The sequence below is a fragment of the Marmota flaviventris genome, chromosome 6 (assembly GCF_047511675.1).
Source record: "Marmota flaviventris isolate mMarFla1 chromosome 6, mMarFla1.hap1, whole genome shotgun sequence".
NCBI classification, from domain to species: domain Eukaryota; kingdom Metazoa; phylum Chordata; class Mammalia; order Rodentia; family Sciuridae; genus Marmota; species Marmota flaviventris.
Window position 1 is genome coordinate 52,756,296 of NC_092503.1, and position 14,162 is coordinate 52,770,457.

The 14,162-nt window shown below is 39.9% G+C and overlaps 1 protein-coding gene and 1 non-coding gene across 3 annotated transcripts; both read right to left on the reverse strand.

Annotated features, from left to right (window-relative positions):
- Positions 1-333: 333 nt before the first annotated feature.
- Positions 334-8,606, reverse strand: Gtf3c6 (general transcription factor IIIC subunit 6). Of its 2 annotated transcripts, none has more exons than XM_027928155.2 (6): positions 8,421-8,606; positions 7,975-8,055; positions 7,359-7,422; positions 6,976-7,020; positions 4,041-4,154; positions 334-745 (listed from the first exon to the last, which is right to left on the reverse strand). In XM_027928155.2, exons 1-6 carry the CDS (start codon positions 8,475-8,477, stop codon positions 447-449), a joined length of 660 nt encoding a protein of 219 aa, XP_027783956.1. In that variant the 5' UTR covers positions 8,478-8,606; the 3' UTR covers positions 334-446. The 2 variants fall into 2 exon arrangements, with proteins under 2 accessions (XP_027783956.1, XP_027783955.1); XM_027928154.2 differs by having other exon boundaries at positions 7,975-8,058; positions 8,421-8,605.
- Positions 8,607-12,222: 3,616 nt separating this feature from the next.
- Trnav-cac (transfer RNA valine (anticodon CAC)) lies at positions 12,223-12,293 on the reverse strand. The gene has a single exon. It is a non-coding gene; the product is annotated as a tRNA-Val (tRNA).
- Positions 12,294-14,162: the final 1,869 nt, after the last annotated feature.

Sequence of the window (14,162 nt, forward strand, 5' to 3'; positions counted from 1 at the left end):
AGAAATGGCCTTTATCTGACAAATAGCAAAGAAATGGGACCTCAATACTTTATCTACAAAAAACTGAATTTTACCAACAAATGAACGAGAGAATGGATTCATCCTCATCCCAGCCTCCAGAAAGGAACACACAGACCTGCAACATTTAGATTTTGGCTAGGCTGAGACACTGTCAAACTTCTGAATTATAAAACTACAAGACAGTACATTTGTGTTTTAAGTCACTAAGTTTATAGTAGTTTGTGATAGCTGCTATAGAAAATTTTTTCTTACTTTGGTAAACTCCCAGTTTAATGTACTCATCAAAATAAAAGAGAAATGACCCTACAATCATTTAAACCATACTTAAAAAATTTAATTTATGTCTGGTCCTGAATGATTATGGTATATTAAAATTGTGCTATAACTGGAAATGTATGGCCAACAAAAACAATATGAAAATCATTTCATCTAGGAGTGATTTCCAAGGGAGCACCTTGAGTTTCCGTAAAAACAGAACCTTCCATCTCAGAAGAAGGGATATCAACAAGAGGACTTGACTCCTCTGTTTCCAAATGCAGTGATTTCTCCTGTTCATAGATCAGGTTTGAACTGTCTTTCATTTGAATCTCCCGCTCTTCCAATTCCAAAGGTTTATCTGAGGCTGCAGCTACACCTTCATCTTCATTTTCATGTAGGAAGCTACAAATCATGTTAGGTCTGTAGGAGAAATCATTATCCTTCATTTGTAGCCATTCTACTCCACCTAATTACGCGGGGATAGGGGACAGGACAAGAAAGAAACATGAGAAAGAAATTTTAGTTGTCCATTTTTCTTTAAATTTTCAACCAATGAATATGTCAAAGCAAAACTCCAAAATAAACCAAATATAAATATCAATAAAATAATTATGTAATTTTCATTTTCCATGAAGGCCTTGGAATGGAGTATGTATCATCACAATCACTATAAGCAATTAACTTCAATTACTGTTCCATGCCTCTTTTCCAGTTAAATTCTTTTTTTTAACATTTATTTTTTAGTTTTTTGGCGGGCACAACATCTTTGTTTGTATGTGGTGCTGAGGATCGAACCCGGGTCGCACGCATGCCAGGCGAGCGCGCTACTGCTTGAGCCACATCCCCAGCCCCAAATTTTTTTTTTAAATTGTTTATAGACCTTTATTTTATTTATTTATTTTTTTTAATGTGGTGCTGAGGATCGAACCCAGTGCCTCACACATGCCAGGCAAGCGCTGTACCACTGAGCCACAACCCGAGTCCCTGAAATTTTATTTATTTATTTAATCTTTATTAATTTATTTTTTTTAAAGAGAGAGAGAGAGAAAATTTTTTTTTATATTTACTTTTTTAGTTCTTGGCGGACACAACATCTTTATCTTTATACGTGGTTGAGGATCGAACCCGGCCCGCACGCATGCCAGGCGAGCGCGCTACCGCTTGAGCCACATCCTCAGCCCCTAAATTCTTTTTTTTTTTTAAAGAGTTTCTTTTTTCTTCCTTTTTTATTTACTTTTTAGTTGTAGGTGGACACAATATCTTTATTTCATTTTTATGTGGTGCTGATATAAAGATATTGTGGACACAATATCTTTATTTCATTTTATGTGCCTCACATGTGCTAGGAGAGCACACTACCACTGAGCCATAACCCCAGCCACTCCAGTTAAATTCTTGACTCATTCTGAGAAACTAAGTTCTCACTGGCTTCTCATGCCTTAAAGAGAACGGTTACTTCCCTCCGATTTTAATATATGATATTACTATATTACCTTCCAAGTCAGGACTTTCATATCATTTTCTCTTTCCTTTCCCCTCCCTCTTTCTTGCTTTCTTTGTTGTGGTGGAGTTGGGTGCTAGGGATTGAACCAACAGCCTTGTATATGCTAAACACATGCTATCAGTGAGCTACACTCCCAACCCCTCTCATTCTCATTTCTTATTTTTTAATTTGTTTAATTAGTTATACATGACAGTAGAATGCATCATTCTCATAATTTTATGAGTTGGAACATTCAATTGTGAATGAAATAAGAAAGGTCTCAAACAAAAAAATCACCTTGAAACCAATTTTGCTCTTTTCCACACTCATAGGCAAAGCCCTCAACTCTCAATTAAGCCCCCAAAATCAAAGTCTGTTCCAATAATACCAGTCATTTTCTTTCCCCCTCTTGTCCTTTAAGAATCCACTGAATTCCATTAGATATCTGCAAAATCACAGGAAGTCCCTAAATCAGAACCACCTACCTCTATTCTTCCTAAATTCCTGATTCCTGAATGTAAAATACAAGTTTTGTTGCTTTAAGCCATCAAATTTAGGGGTATTTGTTATGCAGCAATTGAGAGAGTACAGACTTGCAGATGGTTGCTAATTTATTTGACTGAACATAACATCCATATCTTCCCAAAGAACTAGATTAATAATCTAATAGTGAATACCATGAGAAGAAATTCTGAATTTCCTTTAATAAGAAAATATAAATAATAGCTAAGCTTATGATATGTCTTTCCCTTTCAAGCTCATTCTTGAACCTACCACTTTCTTCCTATTATTTTTAACAAGACACATGAAAAAGGAATAGTTTGGGGATATACACAATAAGAACAAAGGTTTCTAAGTAATTGTGTATAGGGTGGTGCACTTACTTTCTATATGATCGATATATCTTCAAATATTTATTTCTTGCCTAAAACAATAAATCTAATAAGCCATGTGAGTAGCATCTAATTGACTAGAATATCAAATGTTGTTGAACAATGAAGTTTTAAACCATGAAGTGATTATGTGTTAAGCTCCACAAACATGGGGCAAGACACTCTGCTCTACAGTCTCTGTGATGTCAACAATTAGAAAAGACTAAATGGATGCTAAGAACTACACTCAGGATGAACAATTATTGTCCTACAGTTTCGCCTGCATATAAAGCCAACTTCCTCCAACTGTGAGCTTGTTGAGGAAGGTTGCTTCTTCTGCCAAGTTCCCAGGGGATGCCCTGCATTTACACCTTGGAAATGCCAAACACTAGCATAACTACTCCATTTTCAAGCTGGCTTTTTGTGAAGAGATGGAAAGAAGCAGACACACAGAGAGAAACAGACAAACAGAGAAACACTGCTGAATTCCCTAAGGACTGGAAATCGTATAACATTGCTTGGCAAACTTCTTAGTTTCTTTCCTCACCTATATTCAAGTTCGGCTGAATTTTAAATCTGTTTGGTACTTTTCATGCAGCATTCTCAATTTTACTCATTATTTCTTGTGATGCTAGAGATTGAATGCAGGGCCTATCTATTTTTATTTTTTGGTGCTGGGGATTGAACCCAGGGCCTTGTGCTTGCAAGACAAGCACTTTGCCAACTGAGCTATATCCCCAGCCTGCAGGGCCTATCTATACACATGCTAGGCAAGCACTCTACTATTGAGATACACCCCTAACCCAAATGAACGTCTATTAATTTTTAGGTTTCACTGATATTGGCTTGTAAACAGGCTCATTACAGTGGGGCTCTGAGGCACATGGCTGAAATCTTAAGTGACTTAAGAGGCTGAGGCAGGAGGATTGCCAAGTTTGATGCCGCCTCAGCAACTTAGCAAGACCCTGTCTCAAAATAAAAAGGAAAAAGGAATGGGGATATGACTCAGTGGTAAAAATGCCCCTGAGCTCAAACCCCAGGACTAAAAAATAAATAAGATAAAACTGAACATATTACATACAGTTATTACTACAGAGTACAGGGAATATCCTGGCAGCAACATGTTTTGTTTTTGTTTTTGTAGTCCTGGAAATTGAACCCAGGGTCTCATGCATGCTAGGCAAGTACTCTGCTTCCATCTTTTCACAGTTACATTCCCAGCGTCTTTCCTCTTTATTTTGAGACAGGGTCTCACTAGTTTGCTGAGACTGGCTTCAATTTGCAATCCTCCTGCCTCAGCTTTCAAAGTCAGAGATTCAGGTGTCTGCCACCCCATTCAGCTAGCAATGTGTCATTATAGGATATAATACTACAGCACCTCTGTTCAGAGAATTAAGTGAACTAACCTATGTTTTCTTCTCCTTCCTTCTTCTCTGTCAGAAGAGTTCTTGTCATGCTGAGTTTCTTCATTGTATGGCATTTGTATTTTAGCAGTGTTTTATTATTGCCTTCTGCATCCACTGGAACATAAAATGAATTCAATTATTACACTGCTTGATACCAGCAAATAATGATGCTAAGCCATAGTAATTCCAGTTTATGGAGTTTGACTAAACTACTTCCTATTACCATGGTACAGTAAGTTCAAAGTACAATTTATCTCTCCTGTTCCAAGCACAGAGAAATGATAGGTAAAACACTACCACTTGAAGACCCTGACTAGATTCAAAAACAATACACACCTACAAGGGAGAGAAATGCAAAGCTATGAGTGAAATTAGAGTCATAGACCTCATAGGCTCAAATCCTAAAGTGGGAAATTGAGGTCAGGAATTTGGCCATAGAGTAATGGGATCTATAATTCTAGCACTTAAAATATTTAGTGCTAGACCATTATTACTTGATACCAGAGGTTGGAGTGAGGACATTTTTTTTTAATACATTTATTTTTAAATGTATTTTTATGTGGTGCTGAGGATTGAACCCAGGGCCTTGCACATGTGAGGCGAACCCTCTACCGCTGAGCCACAACCCCAACACCCCCACACACTTCCATTTATAAAAGAAGGCTCAGGAAAAAAAAATTGCTGACAATCGCTGCTAGAATCATGTGCATCTAGGCAGAAGGAGGAGGCTCTGAGCCAGAGATGTGAAGTAATGAAAAACTTATATATTGCTCTTTGAGTGTAAACTGGTATTAGAGATATTTAACAATTTGAAAATGAAATTATTGATATGGGGTCAAATCAGTAATTACACTTGATTCAACTAAAATTGAAGACAACACACTCATCAATCTTCTTTCTTCCTTTCTTTTTTTTTATTTTTTTGGGGGGGGCGGTACTGGGGATTGAACCCAGACATGCTCAACCACTGAGCTACATCCCCAACCCTTTTTGGTTTTGAGATAGGGTCTTGCTAAGGTGCTGAGGCTGGCCTCAAACTTCCAATCCTCCTGCCTCAGCCTCCTGAGCAACTGGGGGATATTTGGAACTATAGGTGTGCCATCTCACCCAGCTAGGAGCATTTTTATAGTGAGAAAATAAAACATATCACCATGTTATCTAAAGTGTATTATCAAACTAGGCAAGGTGGTAAATATCTATAATCCCAGCAACCTGAGGCAAGAGGATTCCAAATTTGAGGCTAATTCAGCAAATAAGCAAGGCCCTAAGCAACTTTGCAAGACTCTGTCTCAAAAGGGTTGTGGATGTAGCTCAAAGGTAAAACATCCCTGGGCTCAATCCCCAATACTAGAAACAACAACAAAAAGGATAATATCAGTTTTCATTTATAGTAGCAGTAAAATGGAAAAGAAATAAAGAATAAACTGTGATACAGTCACAAAATACTAAGCAGCAAGGAAAAGAGATAAATTAGCACTATGTATATATTAACAAGTAGAATCCTAAAACATATCTCAATCCTAAAATGAGAGAAAAAAGTTACAGAATTATTTGTATAGTGTGCGTCATTGTTTATTTATTTATTTAACTGGCACCAGAGATTGAACCCAGCTGCACTTAATCACTGAATCACATCTCCAGCCCTTTTTATTTTGGGCTAGGGTATCATTAAGTAGGTTAGGATCTTGCTAAGTTGCTGAAGCCTGCCTCAAACTTGGGATTCTCCTACCTCAGTCTCTAGAGTTGCTAGGATTATAGGTGTGTACCACACCTGGTCCTAGCATGTTATATAAATTTTTTGTTTTTTGCTTTTCAGTGCCAGGGAAATCAAACTAAGGGCCTTGCACCTGCTAGGCAATGCTTTCCCACTGAGTTATACCCCAGGTCAAGTTTGAAAATATATAAAACAGTGCTATTTATTGTATGTAGACGCATACATATGTAACATAGAACTAAATATAGGAAAGATAAACAGCAAATTCAGGAAATTACTTCTGAAGACAAGAGAAAAGAATAAGTTTGGGAGGCTGGGGTTGTAGCTCAGTGGCAGAGTGCTTGCCTAACATGGGTGAGGCACTGGGTTTGATTCTCAGCACTGCATATAAATAAATAAAATACAGGTCCACCAGTAACTAAAAAATAATTAAAAAAAGAAAAAAAGAATAAGTTTGGAAAGGGGTATACAAGAATGTTTTTTAACTATAATCTGAGTCAGCCTGGCAAATGATAGAATATGATGCAGCTAAAAAATTAGGCATATGAGATGTTTAATTTTAAAACTTACTATATATGGTATGTTACAAATTATTTGTTTATTTTATTTTGGTTCCAAGGATTGAATCCAGGGGCACTTAACCACTGAGCCACATCCCCAGTTCATGTTATTTTTTATTTTGAGACATGGTCTTGCTAAGTTGCTCAGGGTCTCCCTAAGTTGCTGAGGCTGGCTTTGAACTTGAGATCATCCTGCCTCAGCCTCTAAGCTGCTGGGATTACAGGAATGCACCACCAAACCCAGCTTGTTACAAATAATGTAGATGAAACAAACAAACAATTTAACTAGGGGTTAAATTACAGGAGCCAGGGCTATAAACTGAGTAACTTGGGAGGCTGAGGCAGGAGGATCACATTAGAGGTCTCAGTAACTTAGGAAGACCCTGTAGTCTCAAAATAAAAAATAAAAAGGACTCGGGGGCTGGTTGTGCTTAGCAGTATAGAGCGCTTGCCTAGCACGTATGAGGCCCTGGGTTCAATCCTCAGCACCACATAAAAATAAATGAATGAGGGTATTGTGTCTAACTACAACTAAAAAATAAATATAAAAAAAAAAGGATTGGGGATGTAGCTCAGTGATAAAAATGCCCTGGCTGGTTTCAATCCCCAGAGGGCAAAAAAAAAAAAAAGAATCAGTTTCACTTGCATAGTAATTACTTACCATGTTCAGCATTTTCTTCAAATATAACACATGTTCCAAGAGTATCTGCAGAAAAAATCAAAGACAAATTGTTAAGGAATAACAGAGAGGGGTGGGGTTTTGTCTCAGTGGTTGAGCACTTGCCTAGGATATGTAAGGCACTGGGTTCCATTCTCAGCACCAGATATATAAAAATAAATTAACAACTAATAAAAATATTTTTTTAAAAAAGCTACTTTTTCTGGAAGATATATATAAAAGGAATTTAAAAAATCATGACACAATACCTTTATTTTATTTATTTTTATGTGGTGCTGAGGCTCCAACCTATCTCCTCTCAGGAGCCTCTAACAGAGCCATAACCCCAGCCCCATAAAAAGGAATTTGATCTGACATCTTCTTACCTTCATATTCCCCAGCAAAGACATAGCTATCCAATTGCATAATGGGCCTTTCAGTGTCGATTCCCTACAACAGAATAAAGGATCATAAATATCATCCAAAGAACAAGCCTTCAATGTGTGACCTCGCTACCAAGGAAAATGATTTTCCAAACTGGGAAACTAAAGAGCAACTTGCTCTAGGAAGCCCAAGATAAGCACTGCTCTCATCCCAGGAGCTCCAACCTGAAGACTACTTAATTAATACCCAAGTAGCAAGGTCTACTTCAATCAACGATAAGAACACAAAGTTTTGGGAGAAGTATTCCAGGGATTTTAAGGTAAAGGGATAAGAGCGCATGATATAGCTTGGTGGAAGAGGTGTGCTTAGCATGCTCAAGGCTCTCGGTTCCATCCCCAGAACTGCATGGAGGAAAAAAAACAGGTAATAATTTAAGATATCATAGTTCAAATCTACAACATGTGATGTCTTAGAAGTCCTTTGTTTCAAATTACCCAGTCTGACCTGAAACTTGCAATTCTCCTGCCTCAGCCTCCAGAGTAGCTGGATTGCAGACATTCACCAGTAATTTTTGTTTTAAGAAAATCTGTAACAATCACCCAATTCTAGAAGACTCACCAAAATCTTGCATTTATTCTCACATTTTGAGAGAAAGTCTGAATCGATGATTCCCGATAATTCAACTAGAACAAACTGCTCCTGCTGGAAGAAAGAAGAGTTAGCTAGCTAGCATGTGAGCGAGCAGGAAGAGGCAATAAACATAAAAAGCCAAAAATTCCCATTGTAATGAGTCCGTCCACCTTTGTGGAAACTGGGTCCGGTTTTCAATGAGAGGATGCAAGCGACGTTACCTAAGGAACCTTCCCAGCACTTCTACATTCTTACTGTGGTGGGGCAATCAAGACTGAGACCACACGCTCCCCAGCTCTGCGCGCCAGGGACCTGGAAGCGGCCCAGGCGCCAGGGGGCCTCCCTCCCGCCTACCGCATCCCTGAGCCCTTCCCACCCCCAGCCCGCACACCCATCACTGCGACTGCGGTGCAGGCTTCCGACAGAGTGCTTACTGCCTCATCCTCTTCCTCCTCTCTGTCCTCCCGGGTCGGCTGCTCGGCCGCTGCCATGAGCCTTAGACCTCCGCGCCTGGGTCATAAGACAAGCTCTCCCGGCGCCGCCATCTTGAGTACGGGCAGCAGCTCCCGTGGGCCTCGCCGGCCAGAACGCGAGATGGAGGCCGCCGCCGGAAGGCCGGCTGCCGGCGCTCAGAGCGCGCAAACCCACGTGCGCGCAGGCCCCGCCTCGCCGCGTTTCTCACAGCAGCTGTACGGCGTCCTGGCGTCCACCGCGGAGCTCTCTGGGCTGTGCAGGCACCCTTGGGACTGGGAACCCTCGGGCTTCTGACCCAGCTGGCGAGGCAGCGGGGAGAAAGAAGATGAAGCAAGGAAACCAGGGTGTGCGTGGAAGTGCACAAAGCCTCTTGTTCACTCACCTGTACGTTTCTTGGAAAGAAATTCTGAATGTTGTGTAATCGCTAATACTCAATACAGGGTCCCCCGGACCCAAGTTAAAGGCACATTCAGTTTAACAGGTATTAAGTTCCTGCTGCGTGAAAAGCACCGACTTAGACGCTATGAAAAATAGGAGTTGGATTTCTTTTTTTTTTTTTTTAAGAGAGAGAATTTTTTTTAATATTTATTTTTTAGTTTTAGGCGAACACAATATCTTTGTTTGTATGTGGTGCTGAGGATCGAACTAGGAGTTGGATTTCAGGCCTGCAAGAGCATAGGCTCTACAAGAGTTACATAAGTAGGTCCATCAAGTGCATCAAATTGTTAAGAGCATATAAAGAGAACCTCCCCCCACCATTGAACCCAGGACAATGGTACATGCCCAGGAAGTGCTCTATTACTGAACTAATCCCCAGGGTCCCCGCTATTCCCCCCACTCTTAATTTGAGGCAGGGTCCCACTAAATGGCCCAAGCTGGCCTCGAGTATGTTATGATCCTCCTGCTCCCTCCTAAGTAGTTGGGGTCACATGCATGTGCCACCACGCTTGGCTTAGTAGTATGCTTTAAAAAAAAAAAAAAAAAAAAAAAAAAAAAGTTAAAATATATTTCTTTCTAGCCTTTTTTTTTCCTAGTTATTGATGGACCTTTATTATTTATTTATTTATTTATATGTGGTGCTGAGAATCATACCCAGTGCCTCACACAAGCTAGGCAAGCGCTCTACCACTGAGCCACAACCCTAGCCCCTATACTTATATCTTCATATACAAGTCTAAAATGGTACAAATTTCAAACCATCAGCATGCTGGGCAAGCTCTGTACCACTGAACTACATCTCCAGCCCTACAACTTTTTAACTTGCTTTTGTCACTATACATCATGGTGGTTTTTCTCTTTTCTCTGATTATTATTTATCTACATAATTTTAGTAACTGGATAGTTTGTGTGACTATGTCATAACTTAATTCTTCCTTTTTTTTTAATATTTAGTCTATTTTACAAGTTTGTAGGTGTAAAGAAACACTTTAGGAAACAACCTTATAAATATATTTTCACCCATTGCCCAATTAAATGAATGAAGAGGTTCTTTTAGCTTTTTGTTTTTCAATTTTGAGACAAGGCCTGGCTAAGTTGCTAAAACTGGTCTATAACTTTTAACTCTCCTGCTTCAGTCTCCCCAACTGCTGTGCCTGGCTAAGTGAGTAAGATTTCATAGTTTAAAAAAATGGAGAACTGCTGGACATGATGGTACATGCCTATAATCCCAGCTGCTCAGGTACTAAGCAACTTAAACCCTGTCTCAAAATAAAAAATTTTAAAAAGGGATAGGGATGTAACTCAGTGGTAAAGTTTCCCTGGGTTTAATTCTCAGTACAAAAAAAAAAAAAAAAAAAAATGATGGTTGAGCCCTATTCTTTCTCTTCCCATCCCCCTGCTTATATCTTTGTCTACCTGCCTACTCTAACATTCTGAGTCCCTCAAGGACTCAGAATTCTGAAACCCTTAAGATTTGGGGCAACAGATCACCTGTTTGACTGCTTCCTGCTAGTCAGGGGCAACAATTTTTTCAGAGTCTGGTTCCTTGCTACCAAGTGGTCAGGATAGGGAATTTGGGGGCTTTTGCTTTAGCTTAAGAGGAGACATTTGATGGCAGGTGAGCACTACTGGAATCTTCATCTCACATGATCTAATACAGCTGATGATAGCAGCAGGGCCTCAGACACAACACATTGATAATCCCCAGCAAGCCTTTGGGACGTCTGGAGGTTGATGCCCTTTAGATAGGAAGAGATGAAATTAATGAGGAGGGTTAATAGGGGATGAATAAGAGAATCAAAGAAGATTGAAGCTAATAGTTCTATAGAAGGGAAAAACCAAGAGAACTATGCCCAAGTCTCCTCCTAAGAGAACTAGCCCTGGGCTGCTTTCTCCCTAAATTTGTGATGCCTGGGTGATTAGTTTATGAATCTGTCCTGATTTGTTTGTTTTGTTTTTTTTTTTGGCTGTGAACCCAGGGCCTTGTGCATGCAAGGCAAGCACTCTACCAACTGAGCTATATCCCCAGCCCCCTGACCTGTTTTGTTGACACAAAGACAGCACTCCTCTTGGAGGATTATTCAGACTCCTGTTTTGTAGGACTATGGCCATCAAGGAATGGACCATGTTATAAGTCAATGAGAGCTCAGCCATGGCATCCAGGCCATGAGCAGTCACTAGGAGAGATCAGTGTATAGGAACATTGTGCCAGGTAATATTTAAAGAACTGTGCTGGAGACAAGCCTTTACAGTGACTAAATCTGAGAAGAGCGAAAGGGCTTCATCATGGAACTGTTGTAATTTGGAAGTTACCGATTTTACTTGGAGATTAAAAAGTATAGTAGTCAAAGGTCCTGATTGTGTTAACAGCCAGGTGAGGTTAGGCAAGTAATTTTTAATAGTTTCTCATGTCTATACATCTTAAGATCTGGATTTAAAAAAAAAAAAAAAGCAGACTCAAATTAGTTCAGGACAAATATTAGTTTGGCAGAGGCTCTTGATAGTTATTGTCAAACATGTATAAGATCCTATTTTACTTTGGATAGGGCTAATGTAAGTATATATTCTCAAGTTATATTTAAAAGGACTAACGTCTTTCCCTTTTAAATGTTCATGCATGACTGTACTTTGACTTTTACTTTACCCTCACATTAGTACATGTGTCTTTGGTTATATGATCTTGCCGGGTATTTGAGACCAAGGAGGTGACCAAAAAGTAACCTCTTTCCTTCCCACTGTTAAAGTGAGCTAAGATTCCTCAGGGTTACTTTTTAGGAACTATGAAACACCTCTTCACTCCTTCAGTCTTTTCCTTTACCAGTTGTGCCATCTGCCAGGATGAGTCAGAGTCTTGCTGACTGATGACCACATATGGCTTCCCTTGGAAACATTGGAGACATTTCCCTCTCAAGTGACCCTCCTCTGTGCAGAATGATACTGGTTAGCTTCCTTTTCTCTAGGGCCTTCACAATCTCCCCAATTGGGAGGTTGGGTGACTCACTGGAGTTGTAGGTCCAATTTTCTCTGGGTCCTGGCTGACCTTTGAAGGCAAGGGTCAAAGCATCGGTTTTGTTTGTTTGTTTTTCCTTACACCTCTATTTTCTTTGACTTTGGTCTCCAAGTCTTGGTTGTTGAACACAGGTCATGTCCACCAGTCTTTTTTTTTTTTTTTTTGAGATAGGGTCTCACTAAGTAGCTTGGGGCCTTGAATTTGCTATCCTCCTGCCTCATCCTCATATTTGTTGGGATTATAGGTATACACTACCATGCCCCACTAGGTCCACCAATCTTGAAGTGGGAGTAGTTTTTATGTGTGTGTGTGTGTGTGTGCTTCTGGGGATTGAACCCAGGGCCTTGTGCATGTGAAGCAAACACTCTACCAACTGAGCTATATCCCCAGCCCTGGGAATAGTTTGTTTTAATTGTAACTTTTGGAATTTTACAATTACCCATTGCATTTAGTTGGGATCAGTATTAGTACTAGGAGTCAGTTTCATATTGTCGTGAGGGGCCAAAAATTGCGACATACGCAGTCTAGGAGAGAAATAAAGAATGTGCACGTGCTTTTGCCCCTTTCAATGCTTTATTCACAGAATTACTCGATACAATTTCATTTTATAGGTTCTTAATAAAAAAAACGACAATCCTAATGCTAGGCACTGCAATAGACATAATCAGTTCACAGCAAACAATTCTAGATTAATTCTAGGCACTGCAAAACACACTTAATCATGACAGGCTAGTGACAGTCATTCCCTATGCATGCTAAGTTCAAAAGTCTCAAGCCTTAGGCTTTATGTCCAGCAGATGCACACTCACTCAGACCGCGGTGATCAGGTCCAGAACCAAGGCAGGCTTTTCCTGGCGTGGAATGGACGACTGCTTGAGGAGAGGGTCCTAGGGAGAAGTTGTGGTTCTCACCAAGGTCCAGACAAGGTGGTAGAGTTTGAGAGCGGTGAGGATCATGCCGAGGATCAGGAAAAGATGACAAGTGATGGGATGTCAGGTCCTCATCAGGCTCTCCAGTGCATCCTTGTTTTGGCTGGCTGAATCCCTGTTCATCAGCTCTATTATTTATACTAAATTGGGGGCTTTTGACCCCTTTCAATCCTGATCAGCTACCACCAGATTTCTCCATGATATCATTGACCCTGGGGTCAGAAATATCTGCTAAGAGCCAAGTATATGATGCATGGCATTTTTGGTTGAAAGGTGACGCCAGCTAGCCATTGAGATGATATGATTATGTTAAGATTTGCATTCATATGGATATTGGACTCCTGCTGTTCACCTAGGCCGGCTACGGGACTCCTGGAGAGTTCCCATTGGTTGGGGAAGTACAGTAGGAGGGAGTTCTGGGGGAGGAGCTCTCTCTGCGGGTCCGGGAGGAGTCGGCGTGGGTGGAAAAAATCTTCCCGGGCTCGTACCGGACATTGGCGGCAGTTTCAAAAAATAAACTTTGTTCCTGCTTGAGTGGCTCGTGATTTTGTGCCCAGCCAGACTGTACAACCACAAAAATGGGAAGTTATACTCCAAATATGTATATGTCAAAATGCATTCTACTATCATGTATAACTAAAAAGAACAAATTAAAAAAAAATTTTTTTTTTTAAATGCTGTGGTTGGCCTCTAACTTGCAATCCTCATGTCTGAGCCTTCTGAGCCTCTGGGATTATAGTCATGCATGACTCATCTGGCTGTCTTTTTATAAACCAATTTGATACTATATAGATACAATATTCAATATACACATGTACACAAAAAATATAGACAGAAGAAAAAAATTTTATAATTTTCATTTAGATTTCCTACTTGCCATTTTTCAAAATAGCTAGACGGTTGATGTGATTATCATATCTGTAAGCAATCCTTAATCTTTTTTTTTTTTTTAGTAGTGAGGATTGAATCCAGGGGTGCTTAACCACTGAGCCACATCCCCAGCCCTTTTTATTTTTTATTTTGAGATAGGGTTTCACTAAGTGAATTGCTTAGGGCCTCAGGATGTTGCTGGGATCACAGGTGTGCACCACTACACCCAGCACCATTCAAATTATTAATCTGTTAAATGGATCGATCCAATGATTAGGTTAAGGCTCTCTTTTTTTTATTTTTAATTTTATTTAGTTGTCAATGGACCTTTATTTTATTTATTTATATGTGGTGCTGAGAATCCAAGCCAGTGCTTCACACATGCTGGGCAAACACTCTACCACTGAGCCACAATCCCAGCCCCAAGTTATAGCTCTCTTAATCTAATCACTTCC

Coding starts and splice junctions, on each gene's coding strand:
- Gtf3c6 (XM_027928154.2), bottom strand. CDS start 8,477: ATGGCAGCGGCCGAGCAGCCGACCCGGGAGGACAGAGAGGAGGAAGAG. Junction 7,423..7,974: donor AGAATAAATGCAAGATTTTG/GTGAGTCTTCTA, acceptor ATTCTGTTGTAG/GGAATCGACACTGAAAGGCC. Junction 4,155..6,975: donor TGAAGAAAATGCTGAACATG/GTAAGTAATTAC, acceptor TTTATGTTCCAG/TGGATGCAGAAGGCAATAAT.